Source organism: Cygnus olor, chromosome 2, assembly GCF_009769625.2.
Source record: "Cygnus olor isolate bCygOlo1 chromosome 2, bCygOlo1.pri.v2, whole genome shotgun sequence".
NCBI classification, from domain to species: Eukaryota; Metazoa; Chordata; class Aves; order Anseriformes; family Anatidae; genus Cygnus; species Cygnus olor.
The window spans coordinates 25,006,588-25,033,070 of NC_049170.1; the positions used below are offsets into that span (position 1 = coordinate 25,006,588).

The 26,483-nt window shown below is 36.9% G+C and overlaps 1 protein-coding gene across 4 annotated transcripts in view; it reads left to right on the top strand.

Moving 5' to 3' along the window:
• ANKIB1 (ankyrin repeat and IBR domain containing 1) overlaps positions 1-26,483 on the top strand; it is a 95,401-nt gene that overhangs the window by 50,638 nt on the left and 18,280 nt on the right. For all 4 annotated transcript variants that reach the window (XM_040548823.1, XM_040548822.1, XM_040548826.1 and 1 more), the window contains exons 4-10: positions 5,981-6,163; positions 13,459-13,576; positions 16,573-16,781; positions 19,069-19,157; positions 20,589-20,733; positions 22,137-22,303; positions 26,330-26,418. In XM_040548823.1, the coding sequence (XP_040404757.1) occupies positions 5,981-6,163; positions 13,459-13,576; positions 16,573-16,781; positions 19,069-19,157; positions 20,589-20,733; positions 22,137-22,303; positions 26,330-26,418 (1,000 nt within the window). The remainder of the gene's footprint in view (positions 1-5,980; positions 6,164-13,458; positions 13,577-16,572; positions 16,782-19,068; positions 19,158-20,588; positions 20,734-22,136; positions 22,304-26,329; positions 26,419-26,483) is intronic.

The window sequence follows — 26,483 nt, forward strand, 5'->3', positions numbered from 1 at the left end:
GGACAAAGTCAGGATTTGCTTCTCCTCTCATGTGTTGACTAACTAGTTTGTCGATGATTCAGTCATTTATGGAATCTGAAAAATTAATTTACACATCATATATTAGCACAGCATTTGCTCAGTATACTTGGGAGACTCGGTGTCTGAAGTTTCCCTTTGTGTGCTCTGGCCTTGTAGCATTCCTGTTCTTTGTTAGCATCCCGCTTCTGTTGCAGTTTTGGTCAGGTGATCATTAATGCTTTTTCTGTTTAAGTCCAGAACTGTATTCCATTGGAATTCTCTGGTATTTGTTGGTAGAGCTAGTTTATTTATCTATGAGCTTTAAAAAAAATAGCACCACTTTTCCAGCACTGTGAACTTCTCTGTGATTCTCATATAATTTGTCCAGTGGTATCACTTTGTTATATTGATTGTATTCCGTCACGTTTTCCAGAATCTATCTGAACATTTAAAATTTGTCACAACCTTGAACTGTACGTTGTTCTTTATCTTCTGGTTTTTCATTAGTCCCTTCTTTAAAAGCTCAGCCTGCTGTCTTTTTATTTCTGTAGCCAACATGCTTTTCATTTTGTTAGTATAAAGATCATCTTTCCTATGTAGTTTTCTGAACTTCTAATGAATGGAAACTGCTTCCCTGTGATGTTTTCTGTGCTGTAATGTAAGCCTCTGGCTGTCTGGTCCCTTAGTTATGAGACGAGTTAAGAGGATGCTGCTATTAGATTATTTTATTTAACCTCCAGTATCACAGCATAAATCTTGCCCCTATGGCCTCTCTCTTCTCTGCTCCATGTTGTTACTGCTCTGCAAGCTCCATGCTAGCAGTTTGTCTTCAGCACTTCCCTAGCACTTCCCTACTTACACATGTCCCGAATTTCACCAGGGAGGCAGGTCACAGTCTTTTCTAGCTAAATTATACTCAAATCCAGCTAATTATGTACACAGTAACTGAATTACACGACGGTATTGCCTGACTCTTCCTGTCAACTACACTCAGTCCTCCTTTGTATGGTTCTTTGACCGACTTCCTATGAAGAAAGGCTGAGGGAGCTGGGGATGTTCAGCTTGGAGAAGTCTCCTCTCTTTACTTGGGTAGATAATGATAGGACAAGGGGAAATGGCCCTGAACTAAAAGAGGATAGGTTTAGATTAGACATTAGGAGGAAATTCTTTACTCTCAGGGTGGTGAGGCACTGGCACAGGCTGCCCAGAGAAGCTGTGGATGTCCCATCCCTGGAGGTGTTCAAGGCCAGGCTGGATGGGGCTTTGGGCAACCTGGTCTAGTGGAAGGTGTTGGGACACCAACCCCCATGGCAGGGGGTTTGGAACTGGGTGATCTTTAAGGTCTCTTCCAACCCAAACCATGATTCTGTGATAGTGCCTCTTGATGCAATTGATTTGTAAACAAGCATCAGGTTGTGTCCTTGGTCTAAGTTAATACTGCTTTTAAGTAGACTGTCAACTTTTAATTCTTTTTTAGATTGGACAAACAGAGAAAATTATGGATTGCAGAAGATCATGTACTTTTCTCTCATTTTATTTTTTAATACCACTTGTTCGATCCAGCTGCCTGATAAATTCTAGCTACAGAGATTTTCAATCACAGTTGTTCTATCTAGCCTTCCCCAGGAAGATCCATTTGTTTTTAAACATTATTGTTTAGAAGATGAATGTGTGTGTCCTATCAGACAATGAGATATATCAGGATTTATCACCCATCAACCTCTTCAAGCCAAAGTCAGTGAAAACAAAATAAAGCTCACATGAAATGGTTTGACATAAGAATGGTTGCATCTGGTAATGAAGAGATAAACGGAAGAAACGTTTAGCAAACAGTTTCCAACATAGTTTAATGTCTGGCACTTAGGAGCTTGCTTACTCATATTCGTGAAATATTTTGTCTATTACACTGATTTGTAAACTGCCAGCAGTTGGACCCATATTGTTAAATCCTTCAAAAAGAAAGAATAGTTGCATTTTCTAGAGCAGCTCTTATTCCTTGGTCTTTTGTAGCTATTACCAATACACTTACACTTGAGATCCCCAGGTAACTTAGACTTCAGATTTACAAGGGATTTACAAGGAGCAAGAAGTCGTCTGCCTCAATCATTCTGCCTTTATGGCTCCAGATGGAGCTATACAGTGGTATTAGTAGTAGACACAGTTATCCAAAATATTAAATTTCAAGAGCTTGAAGCAATTGTGCTCACACAGTTAAGAGCCACATAGACAATGATTTTGGAAGGAATCACACTCACTGTGGAGTAAATTGGGGTTCTGGAGCTGGGCTGCAACTTTTAACTCTAGACTGTAAAATCAATTGGTTTTAACCTCATCACAAAAGTTCATGCTTTGTGTTTCTTCACAAATTATCATTTTATTTCTCACTGTCTGTTGAACTGTCTGTCCATTAGATCAAGCCAGTTACTAGACTGTTATTTCCACATTTAACCATATGAACTGGTTTATGTTATTATTACAATATGTAGTGTTAAGTTGACTAAACCATCGTGAGTCTGATTTGTTTTCAGTTTGTCTTTGAAGAACAATTTACAGTCTAATCCACATGGACTGCTATTTGCCAGAATTTGGATTCAGTTATGTAGCCCCAATACATGGACTACATGTTTTCTACTTAAGAAACATGTTTTCTGAAACGAGTATTCTACTCGACCCCCAGGTTTAAACTTCGTTAGGTGCCCTTCCATAGCGTAGAGGAACTTGTATCCTAAGATTAGCGTATGAGATATTTTAAGTCCTCCAGTGTTGTCCGTAGTCCTTTTAACTTCTTCAACAGGAACAGGATTATGAGCAGGAACACTACATTATGAAAAGCAGGAAACAGAGCTTAGTGAAGGAATTTAACAGTGATCCCTTTATTCCTGAGAGTATTTGAGAATTAAAAATCTTAACCAAAAAAAAAAAAGAGAGAGAGAGAGATGGAAAACTGAATTGCCTAATCCACAAGTTATTTCCCTCTCTCCAATAAATTGAAGGTAACTTGGAATCCCAGGAGTGCATTTTGCCTTTTTTCTCCACTGCTTGCCTGGTTTTGCATGGTTACTGTCACTTCAAATCAACATTCATTTTTAATTGTTTCCTTGTTTTTCCATAACTTTCCAGGAAAATACCAGCCTTGTAACTTCTGTCCCCACTATACCCACATAAGGAAAGGGGAAAAAAAAACCACATACTGCCTTGTGTGTTAACCACGTACTAGTTGAGTTGTTCAGAGCTGATAATCAAATGTGCAGTCTTGATACTTCTCCATTCAAATGCATTACATTTCTTCTCAGAGCAGAACAGCTGTTCAGAACACATTGCTAAAGATAAGTTGGGCAAAGTTAACGTGCTTACTTCCAAATACTGAACAAAAAAAAAAAAGGCTTGACCTTCATGCTGAACAGATTTTATTTCATGCAGATATACTCCACTCTATCACAGCATATTTGGCATGTTAAATGGTATTTTTTATTATCTAAATTCTTAATGGGATCAGTTAAATTATTAGTCTCCTTTTCATTTCTTAACAGACACCAGCCTTTCTAACAGTGGTACCAAAGAAATATGGTATTATTTTTAACATCTTGTCAATTCGCGTGTTCCTCACTTTGCAAATTAGATCTTGAACTGCATAGGTCTGTGGAGTGTTCTTTCAAGATTATTTGTTATTTTTCTTCCTCAGAAGCTGTCTTAGTTCCTTAAGGTAAATTTCTGTTAAAGTTTAAAATGGATAGATAGAATAGGAAACTGGAGTTAAAGCTTTTGCAATGTTAAGTTCAAAAAGAACTGCAAGGTACCTGTAGGCTGGATATCTTGATAATTATCCCAATATTATCTTTATTTCTACCCGATACTCTGCTATGAAGAGAAAACATGGTGTCATACTTGATGACGCTAATATCTACTCAACTAAATCTTGTTAGTGTGCTAGTTTGCAGTCTTTTTGGTTTCACTTTTTATTTTGGAGAGCATATGATTTTTTTTCAGAAAATCTACAAGATGGGGAGAGACTTTATGTCAAGGAGTGTAGTGACAGGACAAGGGGTAATGGTTTTACACTGAAAAAGGGTAGCTTTAGGTATAAGAAAGAAATTCTTTACTCAGAGGGTGGTGAGGCACTGGCACAGGTTGCCCAGAGAAGCTGTGGATGCCCCGTCCCTGGAGGTGTTCACGGCCAGGTTGGATGGGGCTCTGGGCAACCTGGTCTGGTGGGAGATGTCTGTGATTCTCTGAATGATTCCAGGTATTTTACTGTGACAGATAAAGAAATACAGTATGTTGAAAAGTAAGAAGTAACTGATCACAATCAAAAGGTTTTGTGGAGAACAGATCCATTTGTGGACCTTTTATTTTCTAAAAGTATAAAAATTAGAACCTGTGCTTTGAAATATCCTTGCAGTACAGGATAGAGTTGTTATAGCCATCATGGTCTGAAAGCAAGATAATGTTTATAGATTTTAGTTTTATTTAGACATAAGATGAATCATTTTAGTAGTGAATGATTGTATTGAGCTCTCCATCATTAAAAGTTTAGCATTTGTTATAAAGATGTCATAATAAATCTGCTAAACGATCCACTCTTGGCCTTTAAAATCTGTGGTGTTTGCTGTCCTTTCTTAGATCAGCATATCAGGAGATGAGTTTGCCAAGATACTGAGAGCAGCACAAGTAGTGTTTATTAGCTAGAAACTCCATTTCTAGGTGGTTACTGGTGACAGTCAAGGCCGGTGAAAGGGTGCTATACAAGGCTGTGTTCTGTATTGAGCATTGATAAGCTTAGTGTGACCCAGCATGTGTGCTTACAGTACCATTTACATGTCAGTAGAAAAATCACTGCTGGTTTTGCAGTCGGTTGCTCTAGCTTTTGGTAGCATTACCTCATTTCCCTTTTCTCATGTACCCAAAAATCAGGTAGAGCTACCTGTGAACAGGTGCCCCATCTTCCCTCTTACCTAAGGATCCTCCCATGTTCTGTCACCGCCAGTGGGTCACAGAATCAGAGAATTGTAGGGGTTGGAAGGGACCTCAAGAGATCATCAGATCCAACCCCCCTGCCAAAGCAGGTTCCCTAGAGCAGGTTGCCCAGGTAGGCGTCCAGACGGGCCTTGAATATTTCTAGAGAAGGAGACTCCATAACCTCCCTGGGCAGCCTGTTCCAGTGCTCCATCACCCTCACTGGAAGAAGTTCTTTCGCATGTTGGTGCAGAACTTCCTGTGCTCCATTTTGTGGCCATAGCCTCTTGTCCTGTCCCCACAAACCACTGAAAAGAGGTTGGCCAAACCCCCCTGTCTCCCACACTTAAGGTATTTTTAAACATTGATAAGATCCCCTCTCAGTCTTCTCTTCTCAAGGCTGAACAGACCCAGGTCTCTCAGCCTCTCCTCATAGGCGAGATGCTCCAGGCCCCATATCATCTTTGTGGCCCTCCACTGGACTCTTTCCAGGAGATCCCGGTCTTTTTTGTACCGGGTCAGTGTTGTGAAGAATGGTGGAGTTATACCCATGTATAACGAATATTTAACGGTGGCTGCAGCTTCATTTTGCCACGTGCTTGATGAACTCAGGCCCCTCATTTTCTGTGGAGCATTGACCTTACCAGCAGCAGAACTTCAGAATTCAAACCCTAACAGAGATGTACTGTACAACATGGCCTTGTAATGTATGTCTGAGCTGTTGTGGTTCCATGGAATTGCAGTATAATTATATGTGAAATCAAGCAGTAATTTATTTAATAACAGTTATAATAATTTAATTTATTAATAATCCAATGGTTAATTAATGTTTTATCCAATGATTATATAATAATTATTTCATGACAGAATCTTTGTTTCTCAAGGGCAATTGCTATTATATTTGTCCCTTTTTTTCTGTTTTCTTGTCCATATTTTTTTATTCTCTTCTTGCATGACATGCCATTTCTTCAGGGTGCTATTAGAGCTGGTGATTAATAACTATTTACCTTGACTTTTTATTTTTCAGCTTCTAGTAAAACACGGTGGAGATTTGTTTGCAGAAAACGAAAATAAAGATACCCCATGTGACTGTGCAGAGAAACAGCACCACAAAGAGCTGGCTCTTAACCTGGAATCTCGAATGGTATTTTCACGTGATCCCGAAGCTGAAAGCATTGAAGCTGAATATGCTGCTTTAGACAAAAAAGAGGTTAGAGAATACTTTAAGTTTGTGGTATTTTACACATTTATATTTGTAGCAGTTACACTGTGACAAAATCCTGTGAAATACTCAGCAGGTACTCTACTTTGTACTGTATATATGGAAAGCATTTGATTTTAACATAGGTCTTTATACCTTTCAAGTTAAGCTCAGAGAAAGTAACAAATCTATTGTCAAATCTAAAGAGAAGTTTTACTCCTATGCTTATTTACGTGGACTTTCTTGGATGTGTTGCAAGCTGTGAGGCTAGAGGAAATGCAGTGAGGCCAGTAAGCTGGGAAACAGTCTCTCTAAAACAAAGTTTTTACATATTTTTATTTCTTAAGATCTCTTTCTGTCGAAAAGTGAGAACAGGAGAAATTCTGAAAAGGAGAAAATCTGTGGGACAGAATAGGAAAAACATTCTGATGGATCTTCCTAGACTGACGTTGGGTTCAATGTTACCAAAAATCAGCTGAGTAGCTCAGGATTTCAAAACAGTGCATTTGCTTTCTTGTTTTATAACACGATGTCTGAAGCTACTGCATACCAGAACTTGTAAGGAAAATAGATAATAACAGGATATGTTATTTTGAAGTCAGTTTTTGGAGGAGATATAAAACTCACACAAATTTGCTTGAATTCTGCTATGCCTTATAGCAGACTGTGATTTGCTAAATTTTTTAGTGTAACCAAAGATAACTTAACCCAAAAGATTCTGACCAAAAGTTGCCTCCCCCATCCACTATCAGATTTTAATTAACTAAAAGTCTAAATAAGAATATGTAGATAAATTACACAAATCAGTAAATATTTTGAAGTAAATCTACATAAATTTAAGGACAATATATTTCTGTATGGCTCCTCCCTTCATAAGTAGCACGTATATTTTACTGGCTCAGTCTACTTATGGCCTGATAATTAAAAAAAAAATAAAAATCATTCAGGTTTAGATAGGAGTAGGTACAGATCACATCAGCTGTTTTCCTGAAGAATGCCAGGCAAGGTCAATTCTATTTGAAAATAAGAGTCTTTGTACTGTTCAGTTAATTTTCTGACTAATTTTCTTGAATAAATTTAAATATAAACAAGCTTAATTAAGTTGTTTACTCCTAGATGAGAAGTTTTGAGATGAGGTTTAATATGCTTTAATTGTGCATTGAAATAACAAATGTAATTAACTGACATTAGTTTCTCTGAATACTCCCCTATAGAGACACCCAAAGTGTTGAAGTTACATTTGAAATTATATTTATTATATGAAGCTAGTTTGAAATTATATTTTCTTTGCTGGAAAAGCCACTTTAAAAGACTGCTGCTGTTTCCTGCCACAATAGCAGTTTAGCACTCCTTTGACTGTATATATAGGACAATTTGGATGGTTTTGCTATTGGCTGCATCATAGCAATGATTTGGCTTAAAAGAAGAAAAAGTCTTTGAGAGTGGTAATATGTAATTGTTTTATTTAACCTGAATCATTTTTATCATTATATGTATACCTTGGGTCTGTAACACAGCTAAGAGAATAGTAAACTTACAGATAGGGTGGAGCAGATCAGGAACCACTTGAACAAGCTTTTCAGCTAGAGAAAATAATGCCTCGTGATTGTGCTAGGCAGGTACTCAGAGCCAAATCAACTTGAAGACTTCTAGTTACAAGGGACTAAAGTACAAAGGTAATTATGTTGACTTGGGTTCACTTCACTGAGACAATTAAAAGACACAGTTCTGTTCCTTGGTTGACTTGTCTCTAGCAAAGTTGCTGAGCGTGAGAACTGAAGTGAAGGCAGGCCTGCAGACCTAGGTCCATCTGACATACCAGGGCAGCCTTCCCAAGTATCCTAAAGATTCGCAAGCCAAAAAATGTCAGCATGGAATTTGTTACACCGATTGATGGTCTTGGGGTTTCACATAGAGTAATTCAGCCTTCATAGTCTCTCTTTTTTCCTTTCCTTTTACTTATGACTTTGCAGTGCAAAAAGTTCTCAGTCTTCTTGTGCAGCTGTAACAGCACAAGTGCTAGCACAAGAAACATGCCAGGATCGTGCAGCCAGAGGAAGTTCATCTTTCAATCTTATCCCTTGGAGTCACCAAAAATAATTATTAAAAAAAAAAAAACAGCCTTAGAAAGGCTGGCACTGAACTGCAATCCAAATGAGAATACATCTGGATCCTCCAGGCATGGGGAGAAATGCCTGGGATAGGCAGTGAAAGTTGCTCTCACTGGCTATAGTGATGCCTGCGGCTGTCACCTTGATGGCGCATGAGGAGTAGTCTGAAATCCTTCCACAGAATGCTTACCCAAATTTGTCCCTCAAAGATGGTCCTGTACTTCTTTCTCTTGATTTCATTTTTAAAAATAAAAAATACACACTGAGGGAAGGGAGTATGCAAAATGCTTTCTTAACATAGCATTAAGGTTACAGTTGTTCAGTGATGTCCTTTAACATCCTTCTGAAACATGAAAACTGAATTTTTAAAGAGCAAATATTTGTAACACCAAAAAATGCATTTTCAAAGTCATTCATCTCTTGATTGAAGGTTAGAGGAAAAAATAAAACATTTGAAAACAACAAATAGGACTTCTTCCCAGGCAAAACAGCCAAAGAAGCTTAGCTCCAGTGTTTATGATGTACACAGTAGAATCTGGAGTGATAGTACCTAATACCTTCCCTGCCAGACCTGCCATGTTTACAGCAGAAAATAATCACTCTTTTTCATACAGACCAAAAGACTTTTGTAGTGCTCTGTGTAGTGTCATTGAATTAAGTGTGTACATTCAGAGTAGTAAAAAAGTGTTGTCTCTGATGTTAGGAGACAGCTCATGTTGTTCTTCGCATTGAAATATTACTAAGGAATTATGTGAGTGTTCATGTTTAGAATTGAAACACTTGCAACAGTGGAAAAAATAACTTGCACATGCCTTTCTTTAAGATTACAGAGGTTCTCAAGCTTGTAAGAAACACAGATCGCTGAGCAGATCAAGTTTTCACATTTCAAGTTTCATAGCCTGACAGCAAAGAACTGTCCATCTTCCAGCACTTCAGTTTACTCCATCCAGTGGGGTTTCTGAATAAAATCCATTTCTGTCATACGATTACCCAGCCTTTTAAAATCTCATTTCGCTATGGTGATACCTGAAACATTTTTTTAAGCAACATGTCTAGTTTGCTTCATTTTTAGCACACCACAAGCATTTTTTATGAGCAAATTGGAGAAAGCCGTTTAAACAAACATGTCCTAATCATTCAGAAACACAAACATGACTCTGTTAGGTATGTTTCCACAAAGTGCAATATAGAAGAAAAGCAATGTACCAATACACGCATAACGTGTATTTCCCTATACAAAATGGAAGTGCTAAGTATTTTAAGTACAGACTATAAAGAGTGACTTCCATCACTGTAGTTAGTTGTAGGAAAAAAAAGATCCATCAATGATGTTGTGTGGGCAGTGGAAAGGTTAGTAGAAAACAAGCCAGGAGTATGTGTCAGATGACTTTTTGTCTTGATTCTTTTCTCCTGTTTTGTTAATGAACGTTCTCATATGAACTATGAGAGACAATTAACTTCTGTAGAAAATGTAAGTTTATCTTTTAAATTTCATTGGAGTTACACTAAATAATATAAACCAAGACTGATCATTTTTTAAACTGCTTTCATAGATTTTGGTTGTTTTATTTGCACAGTCTTCTAGTTTTCTGTTTATTCTAGCACGGAAGCATAATTGTGTTTATGATGTATGCCTGGAAGACAACAAGCACCTTCGTTCCAATCACATCATGCAGTGTTTAAAACTTATATAAGAAACACCTGGGAATGAGCAGTAGATCAGAGGAGATCATCCGGAACAATTTTGGCTGTCTGAGTCTGACAGACTCAGAAAAATACACTGTGTAATAGCAAAGTATATAATTTCTTTGTTCATTTTACTTACTTGTCACTGAATACTGTAGCAATACACTGGTAGTGGTGTATCACAGATTTATTGAGCCTATGGTAATTGGAATGGTTTACTCATTTCCAGAATTAATGCCATATATATATAATGCAAGTATGATAAATACCAAGAGTTACCTTAAAACAATTAAAATGTACTTTACAGACACAGAATGTTTTATTAAGTGAAAGGAGAGAATATGGCTGTAGGTAGTTAAGATATAAACATACATATATAGTACATATACTTCTACTTGAATGAATGAAATGAAGTATAGATAAATTTTTAAATGTATTGCTCCATTAACTATAGAATCCCATCCACCCATAAAAGAGGATATTTACATGAAGTGTATTTGACACCATTTAATTATACAGTCAACGCTGTAGCAAAGAGTGGCTTTGCCCTTGCCTACTTTAATGGTAATTTAAAGATGAAAGAAATAGTAATACTTTGAAATGAACTGCTAAAATGATCTTCTGCTCACGTATTAAAAATTGTTTTGGTAGGAAAAATGATGTAATTTATGATGTCTAAATATTAGTGATAAAATTTTTGAGAGGAAGGTAGTTAAAAAGAAGGCTTAGAGAGAATATGAGTGTTGAAATCTGTAATGAGAAGCTCATAATGGGTTAAAGTAGTACCCAAACAGTACATTCCAAAATCATTACACTGTTAAGTAAGGCTAATACTGAACAATGCATTTTTCACAGCAATTACCAATAAAGAACTGCCTCGTAAACAAATATTAAAGGAGGTCTCTGAGCATCATGATCTGGAATCCAAATTCTTTATGGCAATGCAGAAAGAAGTCATAAATGTAGAAGTAGCTAAATAAATTAAATAGCTAAAAAAAACATCTTTATGGTATTATATAAAGAATATACATCCTTATAACTAAGGACTATGTCTTCACAAGTCTCCACAAGACTATGTCTTGTAGACAAGAACATTTTTAAGGGTTCTGATTGTATGAAGCCTTCACTCTGGAATTTCCAGAATAAGCTACTTAATAGTGCTGGCCTAAAATTTCCTTTCTTTTGGCTTCTGTGAGCTCATGTGTTATTTTATTAAAAAAAAATAATAAGTTTCAAACACATTCTTAAGAAATATTTCTCTCATTGCTTAAAAAGATAAAATTAGGATTCTTAAAAACTTCAGGATCCAAAAATCCCTGCTGGGTTGTGTGGAATGCTCCAGCTGAGATAATGTAATAGTCTGTTACTCAAGGAAGATAATTGCCAATGTTTGACCTAGAACCAATCAGTTAAATATAATTTTGAACATATCTGCAGTTCAGGGTAAAATACAAGGTCATAAAATATGCATTTGTGTTGCAGGTTTAACAGAAAAGATAAGTCTTTTTATGATATATGTGTTCTTCAAGAAGTGAGGACTGTTGGGCTGACAAAGCTACTTATTTCACAATTGTAATTCAAAATGCAGTTCAGATTGTCAAGACGATTTACTCATTGCTCCATTTTTTGCAGCATATTCGTGCAATTGTAATCATTCAGGCACCCAGCTGTTTGTATCCCTGTCTCTCTGACATGTTTTTATAAATGATCTCTTTTGTAAGAAATTAAGTAGGTCAGTCGAATTCCAGCATGCTATGAATCAAGTGGCCCGGATTTGTTTCAATTCTAGCCATTAGCGTTCAGATTGCCCTTTACTGTGTCATGCATGATCAGCAATGGGAGGACATAGAGAAACTCCCTGGACTTGGGCAATCAAGATAAAGGTCAGGACACTCACAGTCCATTTCTCTTAAGCTCTTCTTGCTTTCTCAAAAAGGATAAGGACCCAATGTAGGTTTGTGGCAGCATTACTCTTGCCAGTCTCTAACATCGAGAAGTTCTAGTTGATGTTACTGACTACCTCTTGGTCACAGACAGATGCAGTTATGCATTTAGATGCATTTTATAGAGTTTATTATGATATCCAGAATGTAGGAAGGATGTTACGTTTTTAGAGTAGACGTCTCAAAAGAAGAAATTCATTTAGAAGTCCAGGGTATCCATCTCTCCCTATCTTTTATGCCTTCTGCTTGTTATCCTCAAAAGGTTATGTGCACAGTAGACTTTTACTTAGGCTGTCAACTTCCAAGGACAGAACCAGTCTTCTGCTTCTTCTGTGTATATGCGCACACGCATGTGTGTGCATATTATGTAGCACTGGAGGGCCCTTGACTGTTCTCTACCTAGAATCAATATATAAATAGTAAATAATAATGATGCATGGTCCGAACCATGGTTATCAGCTTTCTCTGCTGCTCTGTGTCCTTTCTCCCTAAATTGGTGAAGACAGTTGGTATTTGGTGGCCAAATTCCTAATTAGTCCTCTAACAAATCAGTGTTACATCAAATGCTTTAAATCTTTTGTGTGCTTTCATTTATCTAAATTAAACCAGTCCATATAAGTTTTTTACAATCCCTTCTGTATCCATTCTCTTTATATGTCCTCCCACTTGTTTTTCTTTTTCTACCTTCTGGGCATTTTCCCTGATCAAAACTAACAAGTATATTACTTGCTGTCATGTTCTTCCTTTGTTATTTTTAAAAATGAATCTGCAAAACATGTGTATGCATCTCCAGTATCTTGACTGGAATAATTCAGTATCCTAAAATTATTGTCTTTTTGTCTTTTGAATTTGACCTTTTTTAATGCTATAATAAGGGAATGGCCTCGGTTTCTCAGAGTTTTGATATCTTCATCCCCAGCCTCTAACTGCATTTCTGGTCTATCTTATACTGACTTCTCTACTTATGTGAAAGTGGGTATTGCCTCAAAAGATCTGAACCTGATCCTTTCGTAAACTTCTTACTGTTTAATGTCTCAATGTATCCTCCTCCAGATGAATTCAAAGTTAATGCGTCTCAATTCATGCATAACGTCAGAGGATCTGTATGCAACATACGTTATCCTGATACTTAGTTCAAATCTGCTCATGAATGCTCATATGAATGCCTCAATATTTGAGTTTTAATCACTTCAAAATTTAATTGTATTCTGTGAAAATCCAGCTTTTTTGAGAGGAGTGGGGAGAGGAAAGGAGAGATTAAGAGAGAGAGTTGTGTTAAGCTAGTTCAGCATTGGAGCGTGGCCTCCAATTATAACTCTAGAAATACTGTCTTCTGTATTTGGAAATGTACAAAGATAATTCCATAAATATTGCAGAATGACAGTGTTTCCATATAGCTTTGCATGGTCATTGGTTTGCATGATAAATAAATTCTGTCACATCTTACTCACAGTTGAGATAATTGTCTGTAACAGTGCTTTGAATGTTTTCATTTTAATACGGAATTAGAGACTAACTGGTAAGTACCACCAGACATAAATTATCTTTCTCCTTCTCCTCAAAGCCATACGAGGGGCTAAGACTTCAGGATCTGCGAAGGCTCAAGGATATGCTGATAGTGGAATCTGCTGACATGCTCCAAGCCCCACTGTTTACTGCAGAAGCTCTTCTTCGTGCACATGGTAATCCAAAACCCTAAAGACTAAAAAAACTTCTTTTCAGTAAAATCAAAATTTCAGTTGTGAGTGTGTTCACTTTTTATTCCCAAAGAAAAGAGAAGTAATGGTTAATCAGATACCAGGACATAGTTCACACAGTGCTTCAGAAAGAAGTTCATCTGCAGTACGTCAAAAAGCACTGAGGCAGGCAGGCAAGTTGATAGGGAAGTGACTCAAACCAGGAATTACAGTGGAAGATGTTTGAACTTAAGCAAAATGGAGAAACAGAGCTTTCCTACGTTAGTGAGAGACACAGAAGTAGAACTTCCATGGTTTTATGTACCGAAAAAGTCAAAGTTCATTTTTCCTATTTTTGTCAGGTCATGATTTTCTGCCATTATATATTTGTGTATAAAACTAGATCAGAAATTATTTTTATTTTTACCTTTTGTCATAACAAAAGCAGTCTGACCGTTGTAGTAGATGTTTGGAAACTGCCTCAGGGTTTAAAGCATACAAGCATGTGTCCTTTTAAGGATTTTTACAGTTACTGGTTTAATGCACAGTATACTTTTCCCTTTGTATATCTGTAACTAGTTTAATTTCACTGAAATCAGTCTGTGCCCTTGCTGTGTAATTTAAACTGGGTTTGTCGGAATAGGCAGATACTGAATTCAGTGGGTTTGCTCCAGACAACAGTATCTCTCTGAAGCTCAGTGGAAGCTTTCGGCTTTCATTCAGCAATTCCAAATTTATGCTTACTGAAGCATCTGCATTGTTGCTGTATGCCAAAGAGACTACTCAGGCAGTTAATGGTTTCCATGCTCATCACTGTATTGCTGGATTAAGCTTTTGTGGCCTGACAGTTTTGTGGATTCCCTGTAAAAATAAAAAAGAATGGAAAAAGTGAAACATGAAAATATTATTTTAAACCCACAAAACTTGGCAGATTTTCATGAGTAGGTATGGTACTTTAAACGTGTCTCCTTTAAATTTTTTTTTGATAGGCAGTGTTCCCTTTAACATAGAATTTGGCCAACGTGAACTTATGCCAGTGAATTTCAGTGCCAGTCTAATATGTTTTTTAATGTTGATTATTTGTTTAATTCTTATAGGGTATTTATAATATGCACAATATTTGAATGCTGTTTTGGATTCTCTGAAAACTTCATTATGGCTAGACATTACTAAATATTTTACTAACAAGGTAGGCATGTTTTGTACCCTGTGCAGAACTCTGGAGAAGAAAATGATGGCAGTACTGTTCAAACTGGCAGCACAGTACGTAGTAAGTCCAAAAGCAGTGAGGTTGATGTAAAGTGTGCAGAAATGTCTGCCAGCATCTAGTGAGCAGTAATTGAAAGTTGAGAAGGAATCAGTCTGCATTGCAAAGGTCATGCTACTGATGTTGCTTTAGAGAGGTAGCTGTAACTTAATGCCACTGGCCAGTGTAGAGAAAAAATCACAGACGATTTGCAGTCATGAGAAAGTCAGCTATTTTGCCTGTAGCTGTGGTCATATACTGGAAATTATTCAAACAGATTTTTTTCTTTTTATTTGAAATGAAGGCAGAGAATTGGTTTAGCCTAGTAAAAGGAATAATTGAGCTATTTACAAGGCTTGAGGCAATTGGGAAACGCCAAATACCAAATCACAATGTTTTTGCGTTTGGTCTTGAAATTCATAAAAGAATAATGTGAAATCTTGACTTAATTCACACCTAATCTGTGAAAAGCATGTCGTGAATTTTTGGAAAGATCGTTCTTATGTATTACTTTTAGTAGTTTACAGATGTAATATTTAATCCAACTGATTTGCTTTCTTTTATCATAGAACTGTATCAATTTACTGACCCAAGCTGCAAGAATTAAGAGTGGGTTGGGCTTTTTTGCCTTTTTTTAATTAAGAGACAGAAGTATGTGGAGTTAGCGCCAAGATAAAAAAATGCTCTTGTGGCAGTCATAAATAAAACTTTTCAGTTCTTCTACAAATGTTTTTTCTACATTGTTCCTGTTTCTCTTCTATTTCATGCTAAAGCAATTGTTTTCAGGATGTAAGAGAGGCAATTCAGCAAATATAACTATTTCATATTTTAATTAAACTCATAATTTAGTAAAGAAAACACAGTGGAATCCATTTAGTACCCTGCATTTACCCTGATTAATTTTAAAGGTGCCCTGCAAAGGAGCTCAAGAAAACGTGTGGCAGATTTTATCTCTATCTTAGCATCAGCAAGCATTCCTCTGAGAGGTTATAAGGTCAGGGTAATTTGCAAAATGCTAATAACATTTATAATTACTGAAGTTTATACATGTTCAGGCTCCATGGCTGCAAACAAATGAAATGAAACTAACCCAAGATATGGTTTAGCTTAGATAAGTAAAGCATGTCCAGATCAGTTTTCTTTTTAAATCAGGAAGGAGGGAGCAGATTTTAGTTGAGGCAGCAATCATTATTTGACAGTGGTGATATTCTTACTAAGTTCAGTGCTTAGAACACATACATCTTTTTTTTAATATTTATACGATAAGGGAATGTTATTTATCTTTTCCTGTACAGATTATAAAATTCAATAAAAACAATGCAGATCTTTTGCTTTATAAAAATGAGTTTCCAGTGTGAGTAGCTAAGATTAAAACCAACCAAACAAATAAAAACTTCAAAAAAATATTTAAGTGATAGGAACAAATTTGGAAATTTCTCTTTCCTCTTGAAATTCTACTTCATCTGATCTGTGACTACTGTTGATGGCTTTAGATTCAAATCAATATAGGAAATTGATAGATTTGTATTTAAATGAGAACTTTAAATCATTTTCAATAGGAAAAATTCTATTTGTAAGATGTCTTTAGTATTAATATTAGGGATCAGTGACCAAAAACATTTCAAACGATGATTAAGCAAGATCTGTATTTGCTTTAAGATAGACAATAAAGCTAATTTCATTAGTGTTTTTTTGTATTTAAATTGAAAGTTTTGCACATACATTTGCTTATATTTGCTTATATTTATTATTGAAGACTGGGACAGGGAGAAGTTGCTTGAAGCATGGATGTCTAATCCGGAGAACTGCTGCCAGCGTTCAGGGGTTCAGATGCCGACTCCCCCTCCAAGCGGCTACAACGCGTGGGATACGCTGCCTTCTCCTCGAACTCCCCGCACTACTCGCTCTTCTGTGACTTCCCCTGATGAAATCAGCCCATCACCGGGAGACATCGAGACAGCTGTGGTAAGTTTATAAATAGATCTGAAACTCACAGGGCAGAAGCGCGTGTACCTAAACATAGCACACCTCCGTGGACAGGAAAGCTGCATTGTCCTCTCATTCGGAAAATACATTTGCAAAGATATAAGGTGTTTCTCTTCCCGAAAGTAGGGAACAAAGAAGTTTACACCTTACGCATTCCGTATAATAACATGATTGAGCATGTGGCTGATACAAAGGGCTCTGTTTTCACCTTGGCTGTCACTCACAAAGCAGAATTTTATCCAAACACAATAGCATCAGTACATTTGGCTCTTTTGAGCTTCTCTTCTCGTCTCATACTTCTCAAGATGTTCACTTTCATTGTATCCATTTCCCTGAATATACTCAGTGCTGTGAACCCTGCCTTTTGAAAATTTTTTCTTTGGAAAACAAAATTCTCTTTGTCTGCATTTTGAAATGTCAGCCCACTAGTGTACTGTAAGCTTATAATTACTTTTACTATGTGTGGGCTGCTTCAAGCAGTTTACAAGACTATTGCAAATTTGAAATATGAAAGCGCCTTTCATTAAAATCAGTGTGGTTCTTTTGGAAGACAGAGTTCTCTTTTTAATAATCCACAGCTGCAACATTATAAAACTTTTGCTCCATGACCTAAGCATTTTTTTCTAGAATATTATATGCAGTCTTGCAAATGGATCATCCCTAGATCACATAAAAAATACAAAATTTTGTGTTCCTGCATAGAAACCTTTTATGTCTTTAACGGCAAAATGTTGAAAAAGAAGCTATATGGAATATCGTTGTTCTACATTTACTTATATTAGCAGTGAAATATTGTCCAGGAATATTTCCTAATTAAAATGTGTAATGAAAGATGTGTTTGGTTTTACATTGTGCTTTTTTTTTCTTTTTTTTTTATGGTCCTTAAGCTAGCAGTGCAGGCTGGATAGTGATTGCTGTTCTAGGTTTTGTATATCTAAATCCAGATCCAGATTTACACATTTAGTGTTTCTGTTTGTTTAAAAATTTTGCAAAAATCTTTCAAAATAATATTTTCAAAGTGTTGTTTATGAAATAATACGTATTTTTCTAAAGCCACTCGTATTGGCAGGCAAATTAAAAATAAAAGTAGGTAAGATAAAACCACAAGCCGTAAAGCTCCTTTCAGTTTTTGAATTTGCATCCTATCTTATAATTAAAAGTGTTCCAGTACACATTCTATACTTGATATTCTGAACTCTATATATTCAGAATACTTGATATTCTGAACTCATTAACTTACTTATTTCACAGCTATGTTTAAAAAAATAAATTGGAAACACATACAAATTTAATAAGGAACAGTTTTGATGCATTGTCAACTTTTAAAATACTTAATTTTAGCAAGACAATTAGCTAAAATGTCTGAAACAACAATAAATTCCTTCATTTAAAGGCAGACATTTTTGGTTTGGTTTGGTTTTGGCTGTAACACAAGTGCTTCTTAAAAGTGACATAACAAACTAATATTTTGGAAATATTGTCCTATGTGTGTAAAATATCTAATGTATTGAAAGTTGAAGTAAGTTTTCATGGAATCTTAGTTCCAATGGAAATAAAAATCTACTTATGTTCTTTGGCGAATGTGAAACATTTACCTTTGTGCCTAACCATAAGCAATGAGTAACGTCATCCCTGTTAAATATTTTCATAGTAAGGGCCTCAGTATTCAATAAGTTATTTTTTCTACAGTACCTAGTAGGATAAAATTAAGCAGAGGTGTCTTCTGTTGGAACATTTGTAGATTAACTCATTCTTTATTTTGATTGAAAGCCTCAATGTATTAAAAATAGTATTTATGTAGATTATTACTTAAAATAGTTGCTGCTGTTGCACAACCAAATTGTTCCTACTTGATTTGGGCCTGACTGTTTGATACGCTGAATGTTTCCTGAAGCCTCTGTGATTTCCAAACTCCATTTCAGGCTGCCTGTGAATCTGATGCAAACTTCAGGTCCCATTTTCCCTCAAAACTGAGGTCTCAGTGCTCCGCACAATGAAGCACTTGCTGAGCTGGAGGACATGACAGAAGGCACCACAAAATGTGGTGTTTGGTTAGGGAGGTATAGAAAGAGAGATACATAATCTTTCCCATTTCTATTTCTAAGCTATTTCTGTAGCTTAAATTACCTTTTTTTTCTGTCTACAGTTAGATTTTTCTCCCTATTGAGTACTTTTCATTTTTGCGAAGATTTTCCAGATTAGTGTGTCCTGCTAACAATATGAAAAGCTTTACGATTTTTCTTAATCAGTATTTTTTCATCTACAGTGTGACATTTGTATGTGTAATATTTCTGTGTTTGAAGACCCAGTGGATATGCCTTGTGGACATGACTTCTGCAGAGCATGCTGGGAGGCGTGAGTATATGTACTTTTATATATTTTGAGAAAGTTTCGTATTTCCTATTTTTAAGAGGGAAGGACAGAGATATTAAACAGGCACTGCCTGAGTATCAGAGAGTTACTGTTTTGATCCTATTAAATATTTAAGTTGTCATTCAAAGTGACCATCTACTGATTCAGGCTTTTGTAATGCTTGCTGTAGTTCAGCTAAGATGTTTCAAGCATGCGTGTGAATAGATGAGCCTACTCTTGATCTGCTCGGTGTGTTCGTGGTGGTGGCATTGGGGTTCACGCTTTCTGAGTTAAGCACATGCTTAATTCCATCTCTTAGTTCAGCACACTGAACTTAGGCATTGTAAATCCATTTTCAGTCAGAAAAGCAATTAAAATGCTTTTTTACATTGAATGTTAATAACTGAGTAGCTTTGGCTGAAATGCTCTGTTGGTGTAATGTTCTCATTACTACATAATTTTTTTAAGTCTAGATAGTCAAGCTATTAAAAAAAATTCAGGCATGGACAATTATGTTAGTATAAATGTTAATCATATTTCCCAGGAATAATTATATCTGTATGCAGTGCACTTTTATTCATCTCCCCAGTCAGGAGACTGTAGTACTTGAACTGTCCCACTGCGGTGTCTTGTTATACTGTCGTATCAGCACAGCTAGTCCTACTGCAGATTATACTAATTTATATGAACACATTCCTCCTATGTTAAAGATGAGCACTTTCTGTTACGCAGAGTATAGGTAGGACTGAGTTATCCCATTTTAAGATGAATCTAAGATGGATTGAAATGGCAAGTCTCTGTACATTAACTATTGAACGATCCCAGATGACTAACTTAGAAATGCGTATCCTTCAGATGAATAAAGCTAGATGAGATAAATACCATCCTTGATACCAGATTAATAAAGAAGTACTAGCTTTTAAACTAAGCATCCTTGTGCACTGTGAGTTGAAGTCCAGTTTTCATCAGATTTCTGAGCTTTTTCTGTCTTGCATTCTAGTAGTTAGGGACTATAATGTTCTCTGTTTAGAAACTTGTTTCCAAGAGCAGAGCTATTTTGACTAGTACAGTTGTAAAAATTAATTGCACATAAAATTAATTATTTCCTAGATTAATTACATTTGTATGTTCTGTTTAAGTTAGAAGTAATGCTCAGTTTAATTAAACATTACATAGCAGTATCTGATAAATGGCAAGGATGGAAACTGCAAACACACAAGGCTATGATGGTGCTCACTTCTGAACTGTGACAGTGTTATTTTTTTTAATTATGTTGTTCATCAAATCTACAGTCCTTTTGAGCTGAAATGGATACTTTCTGTTCTTTGTTTAAAAATTATTAATTTGTATAGATATGAACCTAGTATAAAGTATTCAGCAGCCTTTTAATTTTTACTTTTTATTCACAAATACTGACTGACAAAATTCTGGCAGATTTTTGAATCTGAAAATTCAGGAGGGTGAAGCTCACAACATTTTTTGCCCAGCATATGATTGTTTCCAGCTTGTGCCTGTAGACATCATAGAAAGTGTGGTTTCCAAGGAGATGGACAAAAGATACCTTCAATTTGACATTAAGGTAAATTATCAAACTGTTCTTCTACTGTTGACATGTGTTTCATTTTATTAAAAACACCATACAACTTCTATGTGAAATGCTGCAACATATCTGTTTAAAATACAAACCTTGAAGTCTTACACATACGATGCGAGGGGAATGGAACAGAACAGAGCAGTTTGGTTCAGTTCAGTTCAGTTGGAAGAAGACCATTCAGAGACCATCGAGTCAGCCTTCAGGGCTGACCGCAAGCTGAAGCGTGTCACCGAGGGCATTGTCCAACTGTCCCTTGAGCACTGACAGGCACAGGGCACCACCCTCCTCTCCAGGAAGCCCGTCCCGGTGTGTGACCACCCTCGTGGCACTGACATTTCTACTCACGCCGAGCCTGGCCCTCCCCTGGCGCAGCTCTGTGCCCTTCTGCACCCTGCCATCGCTCACCAGGGAGCAGAGGCCGGCACCTCCCTCTGCACCTCCCCTCCTCGGGAAGCTGCCCAGAGCCATGAGGCCGCCTCTCGGCTTCCTCTTCTCCACACCAGACAGCCCAGGTGTCCCCAGCCTCTCCTCACAGGACAGCCCTTCCAGCCCTCTTACAGCCTCGGTGCCCCACTCTGGGCGCTGTCAGGGCCCTGAACATCCTTTTCTGTGGTGGAGCCCTGACCCACACACAGCAGTCGAGGTGGGGCCGCACCACGCTCAGTGCAGCAGGAGGGAGGATCACCTCTTCTGGCCGGCTGGCTGTGCTGTGCTCGGGGCACCCCAAAATGGGGTTTGCCCTCCCGGCTGCCAGGGCACGCTGCTGGCTCACGCTGCGCCTGCTGTCACCGGCACCCCCAGGTCCCTTTCTGCTGAGCTGCTCCCCAGCCACTCGTCGCCCACCCTGGGCCTGGGCCTGGCATCGCTCAGTCCCAGCTGCAGCAGCCGGCATTTACCCTTGTAGAATTCCATGCCATTGATGATTGCCCAGTGCTCCAGTCTGTCCAGACCCTTCTGATTTCAAGTTTACTGCAGGTGATTATGTTGTGGGTTTTGTTTTAATCAGTAAGGTTTTAATTGTTTCAACTACAAGAGTCAGTTCTGTTAACATGTATTGCCAGGGCATATACAATGGAAGTTTACACTTAGCCATATCACAAAGAATTTGACCTGCACACATTGAACATTTTGTGGGGGATATAAACTTGGATCTTAACAACAATACTCCAGACTTAGTATTATGCTATTTCCCAAAGAAATACTATTTTTTCAATGGAGATTAAATTATTCTCTTTTAACAACGATTTTAAAAAGCCTGTCAAAGTAGCTATGGTTGTCTATGCTTTTTGGCTTTGGTCCTTCAAGGGAAGATTATGATGACAGATATATCAATGATAAAATCTGATCTTTTATGTTAAAATATTTTCCTTTTTTCCTCTTTTTTTCAGGCCTTTGTTGAAAATAATCCTGCTATTAAATGGTGTCCTATACCAGGCTGTGAAAGAGCAGTAAGGCTAACAAGACAAGGGTCAAATTCAACAGGATCAGATACACTTAGCTTCCCTATGCTGAAAGCCCCTGCTGTAGATTGTGGAAAAGGACATCTTTTCTGCTGGTTAGTACTAGAAACTTATCTCTACATAAACTCATTGCCACTGCTATTCCAAGGATTAATAAAAAGTTAAAAGACCCACTTAGTATGAAGCATGCAACAAAAAATAATATGAGATGGTATATGACTGTAGTATTCTGTATTCATGCAGTAAATAAACTCATGTGCACAAACATTTCAGTATTTTGGGGCACCAAACTTTGAGCAAAGGTTTATAATATTGTCTTGTTAATTATTGATTCTAATTGACACAAAGCAGTGGCATGAAGTGCTGTGATTTTCTCTTTTTAAGGAGTGGGAGTATAGGTACAGAGATTTTTTGTGTCTCTTCTGGATAGTTGTAGTATATCTGATACAGGGCACACTCTGAATTATAGCATAGAAAATGAGCAAAGTTTGGCTCTTTCAGAATTTTGGTGGAATCACATCAGAAAAGCTGGAGCTTAAATAGAGCTGTGAAGGATCTTTTGCTCCATACATAGCTAGTTGTTTGCTGCACCGCTCTGATCATTGTTTCATTTTTCAGCACTTTTTCTTATTAAGTTTTAAGATGAATACAAGCTCAAGAAGGAGAGAAAAGCCATTAAAATATATATTTTTTAAACATCCTTCAGGTTGCCTGAGCTGTCTATCTTCAGCAGTTCCAGGGAAAGGGCAAGAAAAATATCAACAAAAGCAAAAAAGTGGTGGGATATTTTTCTGAGATCTGGCGCAAGCCCTATCCTAGCTCCTTGAGATTATCAGACTGGCAATTTAAGACTGTTGTAGTGGGACGACGTCCTTTTTGCTTCGGAAAATCAAAAAAGGTCAACTTAAGTATAAACATTTAGACATGATGTGTAATCCTTCTTTTCATTTTACAATTGAAACCATGATACAAGAAGAAGAAGAGATCCTGAGTTATCTGCTTGATTCCAAATATCATAAGACTCTTAATGAACGATAATTCTGATTTTAGTTCTTTCCTTATATGAATGGAAATGAAGAAGGAACAAGAGGAAAGTAGACATAATGAAGCAACCAGGAAAGCTGGAAAACAGAACTTCTTGGGAACAAGTTGTTCACAACGGATGGAGAACTCAGAAGGAAATAAGTCCTGTGAAAACAAACCAGAAAATGATTTAACAATGAACATATAACAAACCTTAGTGCCATTCCACAAGAAGGTACCACCCCCTCATCCTTGCTTCTGTGTACTGGTGTCCTAACAGAGAATCAACCTTCTGTTGACCTGAAGGACAGAGTTTGAGATTACTTCAGTGTAATATTGACATAGTCTTTCAGACATTGGCAGCCTCTTCTTCCTTAACATCGGCTGAATACACTAGCTCCCTACAATGTCCTCTAAATATGAATACGTTCTGCGAGATCCTGATTTTTATGAGAAATTTCTTTTTTATGCTTCCTGATAATATTTCTTTATGTTCTTTTTATGTTAATGCTTTGAGATACTGCACAAGTGAATATGACTTAAGGTCTTGAAAAAAGACCCAATTCTATCAGCAAAATGTTCAAGAAGGTATTTCCAAGGCCTTTTTTTCCTCCCCACGAAAGAAGACTTTTAGCAACGGCAAGAAAGTTCTGCTAGCAACTGAAGCATTCTGCAGTACTATAAAACAGAATGTTTTGCTGAGGACAGTCGTGTTAGTCTCATAGTACAAAACACTGTGCATGATAAAATTAGCTCTTCTGGAGAAAAAGAAAGTGTGTTCTCAGTTCAGAGGGTCTTCATCATCACTGTATGCTTGAAAGGAGCTTGCTTTATATCTTTAAAGTTCAATCAACACATCCCACATTTCCGTACTTCTGTCAGTTCTGCACGATTTCCCAAATAATCTACAGCTTAGACATTACAGTATCAATTTATACTGCAGTTAGTAAGAGATTCTTCAGAATCTATACATTAGAAAACCCCAACCAACCCATAGATAAATCACTTGCTGTAAAGTAGTAAGGAACAATCTGTGAGGATGTATCAGTGTGGTATGTCCATTTGTGGGATCTATAGCCTTTCTGCTCATAAAGCCAAGAAAACGTAGAAGTAGGAATGTTCTTCTTAAAATGGAGTTCCTTAGAATGTACTCATTTTTCATTACCTGCCACTGACACCTTCAACAGAATCTAATCTGTTGTGACAAATATAAAATTCCATTCCCTTTCAGAAAAATCACTGAGGCTCTTAAATGTAGTGCAAATGAAAATGGTGCACGAATCCTACATCTGTATCTATCAGAGAGATTCTGTATATTAGAACCCCTTCGTGCTGTATCAGAAACGTAAGGAATTGTAGCAAGCAGACACTTCTGGAAAATAGTCTTAGCAGGCACTGCACACTTAGTTTTGCACCATCAGTCCTCACTCCTGTCTCTCAAAGACACAAGACTGTCTTACCTTCTCAGGAGATAAAATATTCCATAAAATATTTTCATAGAAACTAAGTTAGACTAGGGAGCTCCTGTCTTACAATGTAAGAAGTGTGGATTTCTCATTTATACTGAGATTTTTCAAGATTTCTAAGGGGCTCAGTGCAATTCTTGAAATATTTGCTTATTCCTTATGGTAGGATTGTTGAAAATGTCAGTTCTATTTCCCAAATGTTCTCTAAAATTCTCTAAAGGGTGTTTCATTTTCCACTTTCCATGTTCTGAAAATATTTCAGACTTCAGGACTAAAAATCAGTCTGTCTAAAAGTTCACATATTTGAAAATCAAAGTCCCTTCCTTCTCCCTTCCCACACAGTAGTAGATTGACTGATCAGCTTTTGACTTAAAACTGAGTTTGTTAAAGTTATTTTTTGCTAATTTCAGTACTTCCTGGGAACTAATACTGTGTGAGAGGTCTGGACTCTTTTGATATCAATGATTTAAGAGTACTACTGTCCCACAGGTGTGAAAGGTGTCAGTTTTTGAACTGTGCTAAGGTTGTCTTATTATAGACTAGCTATTCATGCTTGTACAGATCTTTCCCAATTACGGAATCTTAAGCATCTCCAAAATGGAGCTCCTTGTGTCGTGAATTTAAGCTTGTTAAATAGCAGACTATCTAGTGGAAAAAAGGTTAAAAACTGTGCTCCTAATCCTTTCTTTGTTCAGATATTCCTGCTTAAAATGTGGACAAGAGCAATCGGAGAGATACTAATTTAGCTTCTGAATCCGCACTGCAAAAAGCAGTTCACCATTTGATCTGCAGAAAACTTGCATATGTTCTGATGCAGCTGGCGCCCATCAGATATTTACTCCATCTGATTTTTTTTTTGTTTGATGTGGCAGATGTCTGAGGCTATGTGCCACTTCTCCAGTAAAATAGGGAGTCATTACAAATCCAGAGTCCATGTTGACGCATCTACCTACACCCAAGCACCATCTGGAAGCCATTTATCTGCTGCTGTATGGTAGTGATTGCCATCCTTCAAGCTAGTGCTAACCTCAAGAGAAGCTCAAGGGACTCATTTCTCTGCTTTGTCCATTTCATTTGGAGACTCTGATGGAAAGAGCAAAAATCCATAAACATTTAAAGCTGATTGAAGGGCTTGGATCTTGTTCCAGACTGAAAGCATGAATCTAGTTAAAGATTAATTATTACTACTGCATAGGTACAAATAATACTACATAAAATGAATTTCAGCAATAGCAAACTACCTTGTTTTGGATAATCTCTTTATTATGAGTTGAAATTTAGCTTTATCATAGAAACTGTACTACCATTTTTTGTGGCTCTAAAGTAGTACTTTGTCATAACTTAAAGTGCAAACCTGATGATTTAATTCAGGTTGTAATTTTAAAAAGCTCTTTCCCTTTCCTGTCTCATTTAAATTCTTTATTAATCTTAATGATGGTCATCTATGCTTGTGAGTAAGTGGTCTAAGAATATTTTAAAATAATGTTAATTAGATGACTTTTTATCTTCCTGACTTAATTAAAGTTTGAGTGTGCCTTGATAAGTTTCCATGGCCTTTTAGCTTGAACCAATTTCAACTTTAATTCTAAATCTCTGAATGAATAGTTATTGTGTATACATCTTAATTTTCAGGGAATGTCTTGGTGAAGCACATGAACCTTGTGACTGCCAAACCTGGAAGGATTGGCTACAGAAAATATCTGAAATGAAACCAGAAGAACGTAAGTCATGCCTTTTTTATTCTTCTTCTTATTTTGTTGTTTCTTCTGTTTTTAAAGGGATTTTT